Source organism: Ctenopharyngodon idella, chromosome 16 (assembly GCF_019924925.1).
Source record: "Ctenopharyngodon idella isolate HZGC_01 chromosome 16, HZGC01, whole genome shotgun sequence".
Lineage (NCBI taxonomy): Eukaryota > Metazoa > Chordata > Actinopteri > Cypriniformes > Xenocyprididae > Ctenopharyngodon > Ctenopharyngodon idella.
Window position 1 is genome coordinate 25,805,881 of NC_067235.1, and position 18,964 is coordinate 25,824,844.

Genomic DNA, 18,964 nt, shown 5'->3' on the forward strand with positions numbered 1-18,964 from the left:
CGTCAGTGGTAAGTTTTAAACATTCAAGAAGTCCTCATGATGAGAATATGCACAAAATAATATTCCTAACCAGAATCAGTTCCAGTGCTGCTGTATGTACAAGTACCATTAAAAGGCTTCCAACAGCCTCCTTTGTAATGCCTGACCAGACTAATCTTAAATGTGTTCTGAAAGATGTCACCTCAAATTTGATTAATGTAGGATGCAGAAACACCATTGCTACAGCATTAATCAACTTGCCCTCCTAATGAGTTAGTCTCAAGACTCATAATAGGAACAATGCTGAGGATTTATGTAAGGTTTGTTATGCAAGAATGCTGACATCTGCCAAACAGCACAGCTGACCACCTCCATCTCACATCTGTAAATTCCTCTAATTATCCTTCAGATTATGAGAGCCGCACCCACGCACAAAAGAAAAAAAGAGAATTTTATCCAAGTTTTGTTTGCTTCATTAGTAACCCTAAAAACTGTGTACTCAGCACTTCTGATATCAAAATCCAGTCTGTAACTTGTATCTTTGTAATTACCAAGTCATAACTAGTCTGTATGGATTTAGTTGATTTGTGGATTTCAGAGTGAGAGAGATTTGCTGCCAAGGTTCCTTCTTGTCATAGTGGTGATGGGATTGGTTCATGCTGGTTTCAGAGGTCAGTGAAATATTCATTCTGAACTTGGGCTTCTCTGCTGCATTAGTGCCTCTGAATGTCTCATGTCGCTTTAAGGTCTTGTGGATTTGTTCAATAATTCAGACATTTTGCAAGGATGCAGGCAGCAATTTCCCAGTAGAGGCTCTAAGAATACTCTACAGATTTGAGTGTTACACCATCTAGAGCCCTGAAAACTAAGCGTGTTTACCACAAATTACTGTACCTATGTTTATGAAAGCCAAAAAATATTTTATTTATTATTATTATTATTTATTTCAGGTTTTTTTTTTTAACTATCACTTGGACACATTTCTCAATACTTGGGTCACTTTACACAGTTCTCTTTTTCAATTTCAGCTTGGCACAGCTGTTAGTTTCACATTCAGATGCACTAAAACTACCAAAACATTTCATACATGTCTCAAATCAACCCATTCCTCCATTAAAAATAGCAAAGGTTGTCACCCAACAAACACTTATTTTTCTGTAACTACACTCTCAGAAAAAAAAGGTACAAAAGCTGTCACCCTTTCAAAAGGTACACATTTGTACCTGACGAGTGCATACCTTAAAAGTACATATTGGTACCAGAAGTGTACATATTAGTACCTAAATGGTACTGTACACATTAGAACCTTTTTAAAGGGTATCGTCCTGTTCTCAATTATTTTTATTTTTTATTTTTTTTGATGTAATGGATAGTACATGTTCTGTAGTGTTTATATATTGACTGATGTGTGTATGATCTGAAAGCTTTTTGACAGGTGAAATGGTTTTGTGGTGATTGTTTGTTTTTGTTTTTTTTTTCTTCCCTGAAGAGTTGGGGGTTTTGTGAATGTAGTTTGAAGATTTAGTTGTTTATGTTGTGAGAAAATGGGCGACAGTTTCAAGAAATGTCTTAGTAATAGTGAAAACTGTAAATTATAACACTATTAAATTCAAATAAAATGATTATTGTTCAGTGTTTTAGTTGTCACATGGTTTTGTCTAAAATTTAGTTAGGATTTATATTTGCTGTAAATGTTTAACTTTTGTGTGTGTGTGTGTGTGTGTGTGTGTGTATATAGGAATGTTCTTAATGTTAAATAGGGTGAACTAACATGCCTTTTGTGTGGGGTGTTTTCTTTTTTTTTATATAGATATTCATAGGTCCTTCAGTGGCAAAACATTGTTTTCATGTCGGAAAGGTCCATGGGTTTTACAAAATTTGTTCACCTATATGTAAATGACGATTTATCACTGTCTGCTCAGTGGCATGGATAACCAAAAAGGTCTTTATGGAATTTATCCATAGAGCGGTAATGCGTCTGCTCTGCATCTCAGAGTTGGGTTACATAAGTGCGTTTTACTTCTGGTCACTGCTCATGTATCCCAGTCCCTCTGCTGCTTTTGCTTAAACCGAAGCATTACATCAGTCTGCACTCCATCAGTCTTCTTGCTACAGGACAGAAAGTGACAGGAGTAGAATTTAAGATGTCACATCTCATAATAAACACAAATCATTGTATGATGCCAACTTCATATTTCTGTTTTCATTCTGTTGAAACCAGAGTAGTTTGTGGTATGTTTTTCCCCTTTGTAATAGGTGAGCAGTTTTGTAAATTGTAAATGCCAGTAGGTTTGCTGCTATTTTGCTCTCCATCTCACGCCAGTGGACCTTGACATTGTGAAGAGATGGAAAGTCATTTCCAGCAGCCTCACCTGTGACACATTATCAAAGACATGCACACTTACACAAGGCTGCTATAACAATGACCCAGCATCTGACAAGGGCACACCTGCTCGTTTCACACTCTGACGTCACAGCCTATTTCTGGAGCGAGACACTGTCGACACTGACCTATTCCTGCATTCTGGAAACAAAACTGATGTGTGGAACTTGTTCTAATATAGGAGCTTTCAAACATGTGTGTTCACTGTGAGAACAGTGCGGTGTATTACACTAAAACTAGTGTAAAAAATTGCAGGATGTTAGTTTAACTGTCCAGTTATGAGATGAATACTTGAGTCATGTTGGTAGAATAATAAAAACTGATTTATTCTGCATGGAATGGGGTACTTTTGGGGGTTTGGCATGAATATTATTTAATGAATACCTTTATTGTGAATACTTGTCAGCTAGGCTTTCTACAAAAAGTAATGGTTCTTTATTGGCATCAATGGTTTCATGAAGAACCTTTAACATCTATTGAACCTTTCCATTGCGCACAAGGTTCTTTATAGTGAAAAAAGGTTATTTCGATTATTAAAATGTTCTTCACACTAAGAAAGAAATTGTTCTTTTAAGAACTATTCACTGAAACCTTTATTTGGTGGTAGCAAAATTGTTTCTTCTATGGCATCATTGCGAAAAATTATTTTGGAACATTTTGAAAGTGTTACTGAACGTTTGCTTTGGCGTGATGCTGCTAGATGTCAATGTAAGTTGAAGACTATTGCCATGTCAGCCAGTGCAATGTGCACAATATTACTGTAGATATACAAAAAAAAAAGGGTTTTAAAATCTAAAAATCTAAAAAAAATTTGTCATTCTTTTCAGTTCACTGTGAACTTTGGCAAGAGCTGAGTAGTGATTTGGTGAAAAACATATTTCTGCTTGTAACTCACCCGCTAGGCTGTACACAGTCATTAAAAAGGGAAGACATGCTGTTGGGTGTTTTGCTGCAGCTCAGTGTTGAAAGAGCTTAAATACGTTCAATACTTTCTGCCCTTTCTGTCACAGACTTACACTAGTTGAAGGGCGCCACCATGAGCACAACCGTCTAAACAACAGACTGATTATGCACATGTAAAAAAAAAAAAAACCAAAAAAAAAAAAACGCAGCGGTCCTATAAAAACACAATAGCAGCAGTTTCTTGATGAAACAAATGCAGTAGCTTTAAAAGGATGTTACTGTAAAAGATGGTGAGAACACTGTACTCTTCTTTAGTCAAAAGGAGAGACATGCATGACACAGTACAGTTATACTCCCTATAGAAAGGAGTTTCAAGCATTCTCTTTATTTTGTGTAAGCCCCTGGGTATTGTGCAAAAACACTATCTCTGGAATTTGTGGAATTTTTGGGAGAGGCTCGTAAACAGCCAAGACAATCATTATCTTTATTTGTCTCCCATGTAGGCTTCAGACAACTAGGCCTACTGCTCAAGATCTAGGCCTTCAGCACACAATATGTATGGGATTTGTATGGATGTTTGATTGTTAATGTATGGAATACGTTAACAACCAAACTAAAACGCGCGTGTGACCCTGGACCACAAAACCAATCATAAGTAGCACCTACTTATGTAGGTATATTTGTAGCAATAGCCAACAATACATTGTATGGGTCAGAATTATCGATTTTTCTTTTATGCCAAAAATCATTAGGATACCGAGTAAAGATCATGTTCCATGAAGATATTAATATTCTAATGTAAACGTGAAATTTATTTTTGTGAGTGGATATGCATTACTAAGGACTTCATTTAGACAACTTTAAAGGTGATTTTTCTCTCTCTCTCTCTCTCTCTAATATATATATATATATATATATATATATATATATATATATATATATATATATATATATATATAATTTATTTATTTATTTATTTTTTTTTTTTTGCACCCTCAGATTCCAGATTTTGAAATAGTTGTATCTTGGCCAAATATTGTCCTATCCTAACAAAACCATACATCATTGGAAAGCTTATTTATTCAAAAAAAAAATTGACCCTTATGACTGGTTTTCTGGTCCAGGGTCACATATTCTTTCCATTTGTTTCTCGCTGATATACCTGATGAATTTTGAGTTAATTACTTAATGCAATTTATCATAGTGCAAAAAAACAGAAAGCACAAGCTTTTGTGTCAGGATATGTTGTAATGCTAAATGGTAGAATGGAGTATGTTACGACCTGCCAGGGACCTGATGTGAGATCCACCAATCAGAGAGGTTCTCAAATCTCAATCGGTGTGGGTTTTTTTTTTTTTTTCTTGCAACAATGCAGTGCAGCTGCACAAGCCAAAAGCAGAGCAGGGCTGACTGGCTGGTGAGTTGTAACTGCACGAGCCTATGGCGATGCAGTAAAAGTGCATGAACCAATGGGTGCACTTCCCGCCGCGGCTGGAGCAGAGCCTGCCAGAATGGGCGGGGCATCAGCCTATATAAACGGCTTGCTTCGCCATAGGAATCAGGTTTAATCGACTGAAGTGACAGTCACACAGTTGTGGAGCCTGCTAGCACAGCCACCTACACAATACTCGTTCCCGTTATCTCAGGGAACTGAGTAATGTTCCCTTTCGATAAGGTTCACTCGTATTGTGTCAAAGACGCTATGGGGAACTAGTTCAACTACGCTGTGCTAAAGGCAGATCGACCCCAGCTTAAGACACTTCGTTAAGGGATCTGAGAGCATAGGGGTAGAGAAGGGCAGGGTTGCCCCAAAAACCAGGGCTCGGGCTGTGGGCTGGAGCCTCCAGGGAATAACAGTGGGTCGAGCACACATGGAGGTCGACGCCTAATAAACAGAGTATCTGCGCCTGTAGCGCAGGGACGTCCAGGCTGTAGAATCTGGCGAAGGTGGACTGAGAAGACCAGCCCGCCACTACACAAATGTCGCCGATAGACAAACCACTGGAGCATGCCCAGGAAGAGGCCATGCCTCTGGTGGAGTGGGCTCTTACGCCATTGGGGCATTGAAGGCTTCGTGACCGGAAACCCCTTGGTGTGGCAGCCGAAGCATACAAAGAGCTGCTCTGACTGTCTGAATTGGGCAGAGTGCTCGACATATACTCTTAAGGCCCTAACAGGACAGAGTAAGTGGAGGTCTCGCTCATCTTCCGAAATGCGAAGAGCCGACAGTGATATGAACTGTGCTCTGAAAGGAGTGGAGAGCACCTTTTGGCACAGCCTTGGCTTTAGGACGACCTTGCAGTTGTTAGGCCCAAACTCAAGGCAAGATGCACTTATGGAAAGTGCTTGCAAGTCGCCGACTTGCTTGACCAATGCTAGGGCTAGCAGGATGTCCGTCTTATAAGAGAAAGGCCGTAGCCTGGCTGTCTGCAGTGGTTCAAAGGGAGGTCCTCTGAGGTCCCTAAGAACCGCAGACAGGTCCCACGTGGGAACGGTGCGGGGACGAGGTGGGATGAGCCTCCTTGCCCCTCTTAGAAAACGAGCAACCAAAGTGTTTTTGCCCAGGGATTGTGAGGCCACAGGAATGTGATAAGTTTCTACGGCCGCCATGTAGACTTTGAGCATGGACGGGGAGCGGCCCGCATCCAGCAGCTCTTCTAGAAAGGACAGCACCAGGCAATACGTCGCATGAAGTCGGGTCTTCGTTTCTGGCAGCCCACAAGCTGGAGAAGACAGACCATTTGAGGGCGTAGAGGCGTCTGGTGGATGGGGCTCTAGCCTCAGAAATGGTGTTCAGGACACTTGATGGGAGGTCCACAGGTTCCCCTGGTTCTCCTGGCAGCACATTGTCCCAGGACAGTATGTCCACCCCTAGGTTCAGTCTGCCTGGCATATGGGCTGCACTCAGAGAGTGCAAGTTGTGCTGTGCCAATAAGAGGAGGCGTCTGGACAGCTCATGCAGAGGCCTTGACCTGACACCACCCTGGTGGTTCAAGTAGGACATGATGTCCGATCGGACTAAAACATGGTGCCCGGTCAGGTCTGGTAGGAAGGTTTTGAGAGAACGAAAACCCGCCATTATCTCTAAGCAGTTGATATGAAGCCGCAGCTCCATGCTCGACCAAGAGCCAGAGGCCGGCTTGCCCTTGCACAGAGCTCCCCAACCCCAGTTGGAGGCATCTGTCGTAATCACCTTCCTCCTTGAGACTACACCGGTCTGGTACTAGCCGGGGTCCTTCCAAGGGGCCAGGGCTCCGATGCAGCTGTAGTCTACCTTGATGCAAAGGAGACCTGAGCGCCAAGCGCGCGCTGGAACAAGGGGTTTCAGCCTGTACTGCAGAGGGCGCATGTGCAGCAGGCCCTGCTGAAGTACTGCCGATACGGAGGCCATCGGGCCCAGCATCTTCTGAAAAGTTCAGAGAGGGAGAGTTTCCTACTCTGAACGACGCAGCGAACTGACGAGCAGTCAGGGCGCGTTCTGGTGAGAGCGAGGCCCTCGTCTGGACTGAATCAAACACCGCTCCCAGGAAAGCAGTACGCCTGCTCGGGGACAGTGAGCTCTTGGCAGGGTTGATTGAGTCCTAGGCATTGCAAATGGCTGAGGAGTACAGATCTGTGAGTGTTTAACTCTGCTTCCAACTGGGCCAAATTGAGCCAGTTGTCGAGGTACTTCAGGATGTGCACTCCCACCTGTCTCAGGCTACCTTGGCTCTCCATCTGATGACGGTGGGCAGGCAGAGGTGTGGGGCCACAGTACAAGTGAACCGTATCGAAAGGGAACGCGCGTTGTACACTACAGTTTCCGAGCTCACGATGTCCCAGAAAACAATATTTTAATGATTCATAAAGATTAATCATTGTGCCATCTGAGATTTTGGTATGGAGAAAAAGATTAGGATCATGATTTTTTTCGGTAGTGAATAGGATAAATAGACAGATTAGCGAACCGAAACAGTAGTTTATTGCACAGTTGAAGTAATGGGACAATGAAGGTGACAGCTATGAGAGTGATTAATGGATAATTTTATGGATAATTTACAATAATTTTTTGATAAATTCTTGACAGACTGGCAGTGAGTGATGATGGCTGAAGAATCTGGATGGAGCACACACCTTTGTCGAGCACGGTGTGTTTACAGGTAACACTTTTCCAGGCACAAAGACAAAGGCACTCACAGGAGAGATGAAAGAGACACAGGTGATCGACAAAAGGAGATATTCAGGACTTGCAAGCTTTCCCAACAAGGTATTTATAGCAGGTAAGGGGTCTGTTTCCACATTCAAGGCCAGACAATAAGTGATTGAGAGGTGTGTGCTTTTATACTGGTGCTGAGTGCTGCAGGGATGAGGAACAGGTGCCAGTGATTACAACTCAGGGGAGAGAAAGCGCTGTGTGGGTGTGATGGTGGAGCCTGGCGGGTCCGTGACGATTTGTTTGCTTTTGGGTTCTGATAGAGCATTTGGACCTGAAAACAGTGGTGCATGATGTCACAAGACGCCTCAAGTTGCTCCAAACCTGTACGAGTTTGTTTCTTCTGCTGAACACAAAAGAAGATACTTTGAAAAATGTCAGTAACCAAACTGTTGATTGGTGACATTTTTTTTTTTTTTTTTTTTTTTTTTCTCCCCATACTATGGAAATCAATGGGGCCCCGGGGCCTGTTTGGTTACCGACATTCTTCAAAATATCTTTTGTGTTCAGCAGAAGAAAGAAATTCATACAACTTGAGAGTGAGTAAAACAACTTGAGAGTGATTAAATGATGACAGAATTTTCATTTTATGTGAACTATCCCTTTAAGCAGATTGAAATGTGGGATCCCACCAGGTTGGCTTCAAGCAGTTATGGGGAGTTGGGGCTTTTGTCACAACATTTAATCCACCTCCTCAAAAAGAAACTCATAAGCTAAAGGTCAAATCCAAAACAAAAGGGACAGGGATTGCGTAAATACTCACCAAGACCGGCATTTTGACATTATTTTGTGTGTATTTGACTGTTTAAGTGCAATAAGCAGCGAAAAACGACTCATTTAGTACTGAGAGGCGGCTTTATGTGGCGCACTTGGGGCGTGAGCAGCACAAAGTGTGCGAGAATGAGTAAAATTATGCACAATCCCACACCAAAATTCAAGCCCTAACACCAACAGTATTCATCCAGAGCAAATTGAATGAGTGAGTGAGATATCTGTGTATCAAATTGATATTTTTGACATCATTGCTCTTAGTTTATTATTTCAGATGCCTTTTTAAAAGACTATAATTAAAAAACATATTTAGACTATATATATATATATATATATATATATATATATATATATATATATATATAATTAAAATGTAACCAGCCAAAGTGGCTAGTAGGAGTGACTGCGTTACGCGCCACTGCTGAAATCCACCCACATTTGGAGGGTTGGCGGGTGTTAGAGTGTGTGTGTCTGTGTGTGTGTGTTTGGTTTGTTTGTTTGTTTGTTTGTTTGTGTGTTACATAAGTCAGAACTCATGTTTTCAGCCAAAGTTAGGAAAAAGACATTGCATTTAAATGAGGTGGTAACCATAGCACCAGTTGGTCTTGGCCACTTTGTATCAAGATCATTACTGGACAAAACAGAGAGCGCATAATTTGAAAAACATCTTAAAGCAGTTTTACATACAAATAATAAAGTTGCGATGGTCTTTTCTTCCATATTCTGATGTATATCTGAGTGAAACAGCTTCTTGAACAAGAAGAAATGTTGGTCAAGACTTTTTGTCCATCAAGAATTTGATTGAATCATTGTGGTTAGCTATTGCTCCTGTTATTGTGTGACAGGTTGTTCCACCCTTGCACCGGTGAACACGTCATCAGAAGAGATGTTGCAAACAGGAGGGGAAGGGAGGATATTTTGATTAAAGATTACAGGCACATGAATAAAAAATGTTCCTGGATAAATCATTTATAATAAATAATTTTCCATTTAAAAAAAAAAAAAAGTGTCAATTTTGATTTCATGGTAACTTTAACTAAGAACATGTTCTAAATGTCTATTCAGCACCTGACAGGCAGCGTTTTGGAGACGTATTGCATGTGCAAATGCCCTAAATAAATAGCCTAGCCTACATCTTCCAGACGTCTCTGTGATGGTTGCGCGAGGCAATCCTCAGGAGATTGCGCCCTAAATATTTCTTACAGAAAATCCTTTAAAGGTCGATCCTGCCTTAACCTTTTATGGGTCAGAGGTCTATGGTATGAAGCAATGATGAGCTCTGTGTCCGTGAGAGCTGGGGAGGAGTCTGGCTCCGCTACACAGGCGCGCGTTCGAACATCACAAAATATTTACATGTACGTGTCATGTCTACAACCAGGACTACGGGCAGCTAACAGTTTAAGAAATAGCTTTTTAAAAGCTCGTATAAGAAGATAATAGATTTTTGATAGATATTAGAAATCACCTCCTCACTCAATTCTATAGACATTTTACCGAATATACTTTCGTCGAGAGATTGCTTCTAATTTGCCTCAGGGATTCGTTCAAACGGGATTTTTTTTTTTCTCGAGTTGAGCAGTAACGAGCTGGTAAGACTTTAACGCGCTTTGCAGTTTTTAAATAAGTTTGTTTCAACTATTACTTCTGTTAACATGTGGTAGTTATGCAAGAAATCTTGTTGTTGTTGTTTTTTTTGTTTTTGTTTTTTTGTGAATGCTTTTTGCGAGTGTGATCTGTTGTTCCAATCTGTAGCCTACATAAACAGGTGATTATAATATCACGTGTCGTTTATATACATGCAGCTTTGAATGCATTTTTTAGATTTGATGTTTGCTCTTTCTTTGTTTTAACATTTACAAGAATGCAGTCTTGATTAAATCGGCAGCTGGAGCACGTGACCATCTATATCAAATTACTGCTCCTTAAGAGTTGTTTTGCAGACCACGTTTTTAATCACGAAGTTTTTTTTACTGTACTGTAGGATTAGTTTTGTTAATGGAGCGAAAGCTTTCCTGCGACCACCAAGCAATTCAGTAAAATCCCACAAATGTGGGTTAAGTGGGGGAGGGGTTTTTGTGTCTTAGTGCCAGAATTGTAAAGAGCATGGGACTCCTCCTCCTCAATATTTATCTCGTGAAGAAATGTTTTAGTGAAACATCTGTGCAATAACTGTACTTTACTGTGGTATTTCTGTACACAAATGAATTAGGTTTAATCTAAGATGTTCAGATACCACCTGAAGTCTCAGTGCAATCAATTACTGATTAAACAGTGTGTTTGAGTTAAGTGGATTTTGAGACGGGCATTATCTGGTATGTGTTTTGGATTTACAGCTGAAACAATCACTTATGTCTGTAAGCCACTTACCAAATATCATTTGAAATGCCACACCCTACAGGCATGTCCCTTGGGCTCCTTATACCACAGTTTTAAGGTGGTCCTCCAAAAATAGAGCCCTTTTGCCATTCTTAGCAACAGGAGACTGAAACATGCTGGGAACTGATCTTTTTTGTGCATGTCATTTCCAGCTCATATACACAGTTGCACTGTACAAAAACCCACACTTGCGGTCTTTGCACATGACTACTTACGTGATGTATTTCCTGTATTTGGCCCAAGTGTTCAAGTAGGCATGAAGATGTGAAGATACAAATGTGTATAGAACTTTCGATTACCCGATGGGGCACACTTAGAGTCTTGCAAAAAAAAAAATGCAAGTTTACAGAGCTTTTTAATTTTTATTTTCAATACTTTGCATTTTAAAATAAACTTCTAAATGTCTGTTCAGTAGTCGCTATGTAACTAACAATAGACAATTTTAATATTGTGGTGATTCTAATTGAGTGATTAAAAAGCAGTTGCAAATGTTGTACAAAATGCGCATACCCTACTCATATTTGCTCCAATAAAATGTGCAACACTTTGTTTTACTATCAAATTATATGTAATAAAAGGGTTAGTTCACCCAAAAATGATAATTATGTCATTAATTACTCACCCTCATGTCGTTCAACACCCGTAAGTCCTTTATTCATCTTCGGGACACAAATTAAGATATTTTTGATAAAATCTGATGGCTCAGTGAGGCCTGCATCGCCAGCAATAACACTCCCTTTTTCAATGCCCAGAAAGCTATTAAAACATATTTAAAACAGTTCATGTGAGTACAGTGGTTCAACCTTAATATTATAAAGTGACGAGAATACTTTTTGTGTGCCAAAAATAACAAAATAGCAACTTTATTCCACAATATCTAGTGATGAGCGATTTTCAAAACACTGCTTCATGAAGCTTCGAAGCTTTACAAATCATTTGTTTCAAATCAGTGGTTCAGAGCACCAAAATCCCATGATTTCAGTAAACGAGGCTGTTACATAAGTGTTTTGAAACTTCAATAGTTCACGTGACTTTGGCAGTTTGATACGCGCGCCGAACCACTGATTCGACACAAAAGATTCGTTAAGCTTCGAAGCTTCATGAAGCGGTGTTTTGAAATCGCCCATCACTAGATATTGTTGAATAAAGTTATTTTATTATTTTTGGCACACAAAAAGTATTCTAGTTGCTTTATAATATTAAGGTTGGACCACTGTAGTCACATGAACTGTTTTAAATATGTTTTTAGTAGCTTTCTGGGCATTGAAAAAGGGAGTGTTATTGCTGGCGATGCAGGCCTTACAGAGCCATCGGATTTTATCAAAAATATCTTAATTTGTGTTTCGAAGATGAAGTTCTTATGGGTGTGGAACGACATTAATGACAGAATTTTCATTTTTGGGTGAACTAACCCTTTAATTTAACTTACAGTGGAATATTTTCCTCGACATCTCGTGATTTCGGCATGTGAGCTCCCGAACATAATGCATGATGGGATACGCTTATCCTCAAATACCGCTCCGAAGCGGTATTCAAGATAGTGTGGGTTTAGTGTGCATTAAGGGCACTGCACTTAGGCATTTAAGACATGGGACAGTCTTGCGCACTTACTTCCTGTCGCGTGCACGTGCTCTAAATTGGCCAAGATCACAAGTGTGGTTATTTGGACAAGGGCATGTGTCTGAAATACTGCATCTAGTTAAATTTTTTTTAATTTTTTTTATTTTTTTTATTTTTTTTTATTCAGTTTAAACGTAATACAAAAGAAAACACTTGTCACTTGTCCAACAAACAAAGTCACACACAAACTGCCAGGACTTCAATTCATGCTTGAAGTGGTTTGTTAAATGGTCAAATTAAAAACTTTTTACACTTTAAGTAATATGAGGGAAGTGAGACTTCTTTAGTCAGGTTTTTAAAGCTTCCCACAAGAACTGAAGTATGTGTGTGAAATTTTGCAGGGATTCAAGACAGCCCAGTGTCTCACACTCGCTTGTTTTTCAGACAAGATGGAACTTTGTGTTGCTGCAGTGTTTTTGTCCTACTTCGCTCCAGCTCTGGGTAAGTGCTGTTGTTTTTGTTCTTTATTTGCTCTACTGGTTTTTTGGAATTGGCTAAGTCACTTTATAATCTACTCTGATAAATTGGTGTTTTTATATAAACTAGAAATCTTTCTAAAAAATGTTGAAGAATGTAATTAGACAGAACAGTATTTTAAAAGTGTTATTGTCCCGCACGGACTTACTTTAGAGATTAACGGAATGTGTGTATGTGTGCAGGATCAGCTTTTGGCAGGGAAATGCCAGGTAAGTGTGTAGACTAGAGGGTTAGTGACTCACTGTGACGTGAGTGATAAAGTTGAATTTCAAGTTTTTCTGTGCTTCTGTTTGATGCTGATTTGTATCAAGGCTTTTTCTGTTTATTTTTGTTTAACAAAATTTGACTGCAGCAGTTGCGCTTAACTGTTTTTCTGATACTGGAGCAGGTTGTGCAGTTTTGGCTTTACGTATTTTTGGCACGTTTCTCAAACGGTTCCACCGTGTCTTGTTTCTGCTTATTACACCTTTCCCTGAAGGGTTTTTCTGAAAAGCTCATGAAGTAACACTACTCTCGCACCACAAGGCTTGAGACTTTTTCATGTGTGCCAGTGCAGCTCATGTTGTACCTAACTGTGGGTACATGCAGTTCTGCTTAAGATTGATTGACCTTGGAAAAAGTATTGCTGTTGGAATGTTTTCTGTTGAGATTTGTTCACTTTTAAAAGTTTCAGTACTGTGAAACAGGCTGATCCTTTGGATTTCTGGGAGAATTACTGCATTCTCAGACTCTCAGACTGTTATTGTGTTGTTGCCAGAACAAACATTGGAATACAACATTTAAGTCGGACTGGCCAGTGTGCACTCATGTAAATATTGCGTACATAATCATGCATGTATAATGAATTTTGTGTAAACAATATATGCATCAGTGCTTTGTCCATTGTTTTTGAAAGGGATGGAGGGAGAGAGAGGGAGAGATCATTATGGATAACCAAAGTCTTACAGTCAGACCATTCATAATGTTTAATGGGAGTTTTGGAGCAATGCCTTGAACATTTGTTTAGAGAGGTTTAGAGAGAGAGCTCCTCTGAAAAGACTCTTTAAAAACATGTTGCTCTATTATCATTCCACTGATAAATTTGTGACATACATAAGGTGACATTTAATCCTAAAGTAACATTTCTGCCAAATGTCTGTTTAATACTAACAAAAAGTCTTTGAGTAAGAACTTAATAAACATATCATAATATCAAAGAATTAATGTTTTGTTCTTTGGAAATTTTGGAAATATCTTTTGTCTTGTCTCACTGATGGTGAAGAATATTATAATTTCTTCAGATTAGTTCTTAGAGAATAGTCTGTTTTAATAAGTCTCATAGTTATACTTTAAAAAAAAAAAAATTTATTTATTTTTTATCTGGCATAATGAAGCTATTCAGGTTGGCTGTCACAGTGTGAGCATTTCTTTTGTGTCTTCCATGCTTGTTCACTTGTTTTTTGAGGATATTGCCATATTTTAGACTTGTTTTATGGCTGTATGTGTGTCTATGTCTTTACTGTTGAAATGTAGTGTGCAACCATAGTGTTAACACTGTAATGCACTGGAATGTTTAGCTGCTGGTTTTGTATTAAACAGTTTTAGAATCACTAAGTTCTATATTAATTTAAATTGCACTAATTAATTAGTTAGAATAAAGCACTTAGAATAACAACAGAATCTAATTGTTTTATTCGTAACAGTTTGACGGGCAAAAAATACATTTTTGCTTGGTTAGATTTTAATTGTAACTCTTTTTCTCTCCCTCAGCTTCCAACATGGATGAAATTCACGGTAAGTATCTTCTAGTCTACAATTAATTTTACATTAACTGAATGTCTTATTGGCTTATTAACATTGTTTTTAGCCAGGCTAGACCAGGTTTAAATATTGTGTGCCTTGAAACTGTGTGCGTTTGATACTATAAGCTTTTAGTTCAAAGTGGGTGTGAAAAACAACAAATTATGGAGTCACCAGTCAGAAAGCTTTTATCCTCTTACATGGTACATTCCATACAGTATCAATTTGTCCATAGCATTCTGATATTTGAGAAATGGCTTGCAGATACGTAGAGAATATTATAAATATGGATTTCATTTTTTTTGTTTTGGCACTAGAATGCTGTCTTTATCATCTTAAAGGGGTCATGAATTGAGAAATAAACTTTTATTTGAGCTTTTGATATATAAGAGATCATCATACTATAAGAATATCCTGTAAGTTTCAGAACCGAAAACTTGTTAGTCCAATAAAAGCTTTTGACACCAGGCCAAGCGAACGACTCGTCCTGGAATGTGCCTATCTATGTCATAGATAGGTGAAATGCCGCCTCCATAGAAGAAATCAACGCCCACTTCATCATTGCAAAGTTAGCCCCGCCCACTGGTGTGTAAGTGAGATGACGAGGAGAGAAGAGTGATGCAGGACTAAAAATATCATTACCTTTCAAAGGATCCTAATGCTAGGAATATGGTTATTTATTTTCAACAACGTGAATGTCTCAGTTGAGCATTATTTATTTGTATTCGGTACATTTTACTGTGGATTCTTTGGTAAATCAATCGCATTTCGGCACAGACTTTTACGACATGGACTCGACAGTAATGCAACACCATGCAAGTAACTGTTCATTCTAATGCCTGATCTGATATGTAATGTTTCATGTACCATCAGATGTTCTTTGTCTATGTGTCATTAAATCAAACCAGTCACTAAACGGTCAACTTCACGTTGTTTCTCTTAGTAGGATGAAAATATGTTATTTAAATGGTGATTCAATTATATAGAAAGCGCTCCCTTTACAATCGCCAGAGCTGTCAATCAAACAGCGCAAGTTTATCATTGACTGACTGAGTTCTGGACTCGCGCCAAAACTCCCGTTTTTTTTTTTTTTTTTTTTTTTTTTTATTCAACAAATCTCTTGGTTACAACACATTTTCACTGTTAGTTATGATGAAAGCATTCGTTAGTGTGCAGAAATTGAGATGCAATGACGAGATCAATGCTTTCATGCGTTCAACAACATGTCTGTGATTGGATACAGTGCTAATCACTGCAATCTTTCACGCCACGATTTAAATATAATGTCATAGATTTAAATGTAATGCTGCTATAATCAACACTTCACGATTAGTTAACCTTGAGAGCTGTAAACGTGCTAAAAGTTTTCGAGAGAGTAATACTTAGCTATTTCATATGCAAAGATGTTAGCCAATCACAGCAGTGGATGTTTACACTGAAGTCTCACAGCAGACACGCCCCTTAAAACAGCTTTTAAATAAGAGGGCTAAAATCAAGGTAGGAAAAATGCCTTTAATTTCTAAATTGACAATTTTTGGTGTAAAAAGCATACTAACATTGTAAGTGCACCCCAGGAATGATAAAACAATAAAACGCCACAGTTCATGACCCCTTTATTTCTCCTAACATTTACATTTTGATTGCTATAGTATCTGATTTTTTTTTTTTTTTACAGCTTTACCGAGTTTTGACTCTAGACATTTTCATTTTTTTTCTCCCACCAGAGTACGACAAGCCATTTCATTATGGTGAGTATAGATGGACTTTAGCTGCTTAGCCAGTATACATACTTAGATGGATTAAGGAAATCTCTTGGTTGACTTCATAAAGCTGATAGGGAAAAATGCTAGTACTCATTGTGGCATGTGTTTTTCAATTTATTGTGAATGTACAGTCATCTTATTGTGGGAGTTACTGATGTTTCCCATAGTGTGCCGAATACTGTTGTCTTTACAAGGGCTTTTGGGGCCAAAGTGCAGAACCCTGCTCAGGAAACATCTGGGAAGTCAGAGATTTGCGTTTCCCTTTCTGTTTTTTCCAAAATAGATGGAAAATACTCACCCTGGGACTAAGCTTCTGTAAAACACATCAGTCAAAATCTGAAGTTTACCCCAGAATTTCCTTTTTATTGGGTCAGTTCATTATCCATACTTGGATATATAAATGATCTGTCCGATTTACAATTAAAAGAACAATGAAGAGCTCTTCTTAGAAAGCAAACTACTAAGTACACTACATGGCAGTTTTTAAAAAAGTTGTTCCAGACTGTCTCAGGAAAGTCATTTCTTTTTCATGTTCAGGAGATTATTGTTTGTGCATATTGTGTTTGCCTTAACACTGTAAAGCAGGCCCAAACGGAATCTGCAGACCTTTTTCACACTCTTTGTGCTGATTTTAGGGGAAAACTTGTTTAATTTTGATTCTGATTTTTAGTTATAATTTGTTTTATATAACTAAACTAGTGGTAGACACTTATTGGTAATTGTAAGCCTAACCAGGATTCCAAAATATTAGTAAACATAGGGGTGGGGTGCATAGAAGTTTGTAAGTGGTTTGTTTCAATTCTATAGATGGTCTGCAGGCTCAGATTCCGTGTGCGCCTGCTACAAAAGAGCTGATTTCTGTGTGAATCTTAACTTGTGTATTGTTTTGCCATTGTGCAACTTTTTATTTACAATTTTATGTGGAATGTTTCCAATTTAATTAATGTTTCATTAATATTTTCAAGATGTAAACATGCATCAGTTGTGCATACGTACATGGTCTTCTGAATCCTCCTTCCAGATTATGAATCTCTGAGGATCGGTGGTATGATCTTTGCTGTGATTCTCTTCTTGATGGGGATCTTCCTCATTGTCAGTGAGTGCTAAACTATCTGCGTACTACTCTTGTGAAACATGGATTTGGTGAAAATGTAGCATTTTTATTGCATTTCTTACAAAAACATTATATACTGAATGGCATCAAATGGATACTTATACATGCGTATTATATATATAAAGAAACATTTGTACAGTTTCTGTATATTTTTCTGTATATTTTTGCCAATATTAGTCTTATAAGTCTATCCTCCGAACACACAGATAAACAAATATCAGTTACTGAGGGTAGACTGGTTGCGGGCCAGCATGTCTTTCATAACCTCTAAGTTTAAACCTCTCTATGATACCCAACACCGCACCATGACTTATGGTGTTCCTCCAGTGCAGGGACAAGCAGCCAGTCTAATCCTTGACTCTTACTCTGAAACCCCCACCGGCCCACATAAATTACTAAGGAGAAGCTGACTGCTATACAGTCCATATGAGTTGTTTATAACGACAGTATTCTGGTTGTGTACCTATGTGAATTTCTCTGTTACAGCAGCATTTTACAGGAAAATGCTATGTGCAAACCTCTAAGACACCATATGAATGCATTTCTCTTGTATGTTATAATAAACCACCATTGGTTTGGGTCTGACTTATGGTTTGTTTCCTATAGGTCGGAAATGCCGCTGCAAAGGGAAGAAGTCAAAGTAAGTGGAAATTTTTTTTTGTTGTTGTTGTTTTTTTAATAAATCTTGCTCTAACAGAATGTTGAGGCTAAAGCCACGCTCATTTACCGTTCGGACAATTTTTGCTGGCGAAATGGAGTAATTTCAATAGGAATCCACATTGATTGGGAATTTTGTGAAAGATTTTCCCATGCGGCTCTGATTTTTCCCGTTGACCAACAGAAAGTTGATTCTTGCTTTGACTGACTTCTGTGTGAGCTGTGCTTCATACATTGCTTCACTATTGACAATAGACCTCTTTGCCACCAAAATTTTGCTAATGTGACCACAACACTATTTAAAGTCAGCATGAAATGAAAGTTGCGATAGTCTTTTCTTCCCTATTGTGACCCACATCCGAGTGAAACAGTTTCTCGAACAAGAAAAAATGTAGGGCGGGACTTGATTTTGTCTATCAGGAATTGATTGGATGGTTGTGGTTTGCTATTACTGTGATCTCATGTGACAGTGTCCTGCCCTCGTGCCAATATAAAATAAAAAACAGTAGCATAAAAAAACAATGTTTTTTTCAAACTGGGAATATAGCAATTGCATTAAGAAACGATCAAAGAACACCAAAGCGGTCAATTCAGTCTCATGCACTTTCGCAAAAACTCCCGATATAACCTATGAAACTGTCTATACTGCAAAACAGTGCTGGGTAAGTTACTTCAAAAAAGTAATTAATTACTAATTACATCATCAATGTTGTATTTAAAATACTTTTCTAATTACTCTGTCTGAAAAGTAATTTATTTACTCAATAAGTAACTCAACTCATTACTTTTTACTTCTTAAAATTCCTATAAACCTTGACCGGATAGATAATAGAAAGGAAACTCTTTTAATAATTTAAATAGGAGTCAAACATGGAATAGTTTAGTCTTTTATAGCTTTTTAAAACATTTTAGCTTTATTAAAACATACTATAATACTTAAAAATTTTTAG

General features: G+C 38.4%; 1 protein-coding gene across 38 annotated transcripts in view; it reads left to right on the top strand.

The window, feature by feature from the left end:
- Positions 1-18,964, top strand: part of LOC127497909 (sodium/potassium-transporting ATPase subunit gamma-like) — a 34,043-nt gene that overhangs the window by 6,340 nt on the left and 8,739 nt on the right. For 2 of the 38 annotated variants that reach the window (XR_007925700.1, XM_051866695.1), the window contains exons 1-7: positions 12,416-12,442; positions 12,566-12,665; positions 12,884-12,910; positions 14,451-14,474; positions 16,205-16,228; positions 17,265-17,339; positions 17,964-17,997. Coding sequence is in view for 5 of the 38 variants with exons in the window: in XM_051866695.1 (XP_051722655.1) it covers positions 12,431-12,442; positions 12,566-12,665; positions 12,884-12,910; positions 14,451-14,474; positions 16,205-16,228; positions 17,265-17,339; positions 17,964-17,997 (296 nt within the window). In the remaining 33 variants the exon portion in view is untranslated. Of the gene's footprint in view, positions 1-9,505; positions 9,818-11,930; positions 12,443-12,565; positions 12,666-12,883; positions 12,911-14,450; positions 14,475-16,155; positions 16,229-17,208; positions 17,340-17,963; positions 17,998-18,964 lie in introns of those variants that run through there. The other 36 variants (XM_051866691.1, XM_051866725.1, XM_051866707.1 and 33 more) reach the window with 35 other exon arrangements.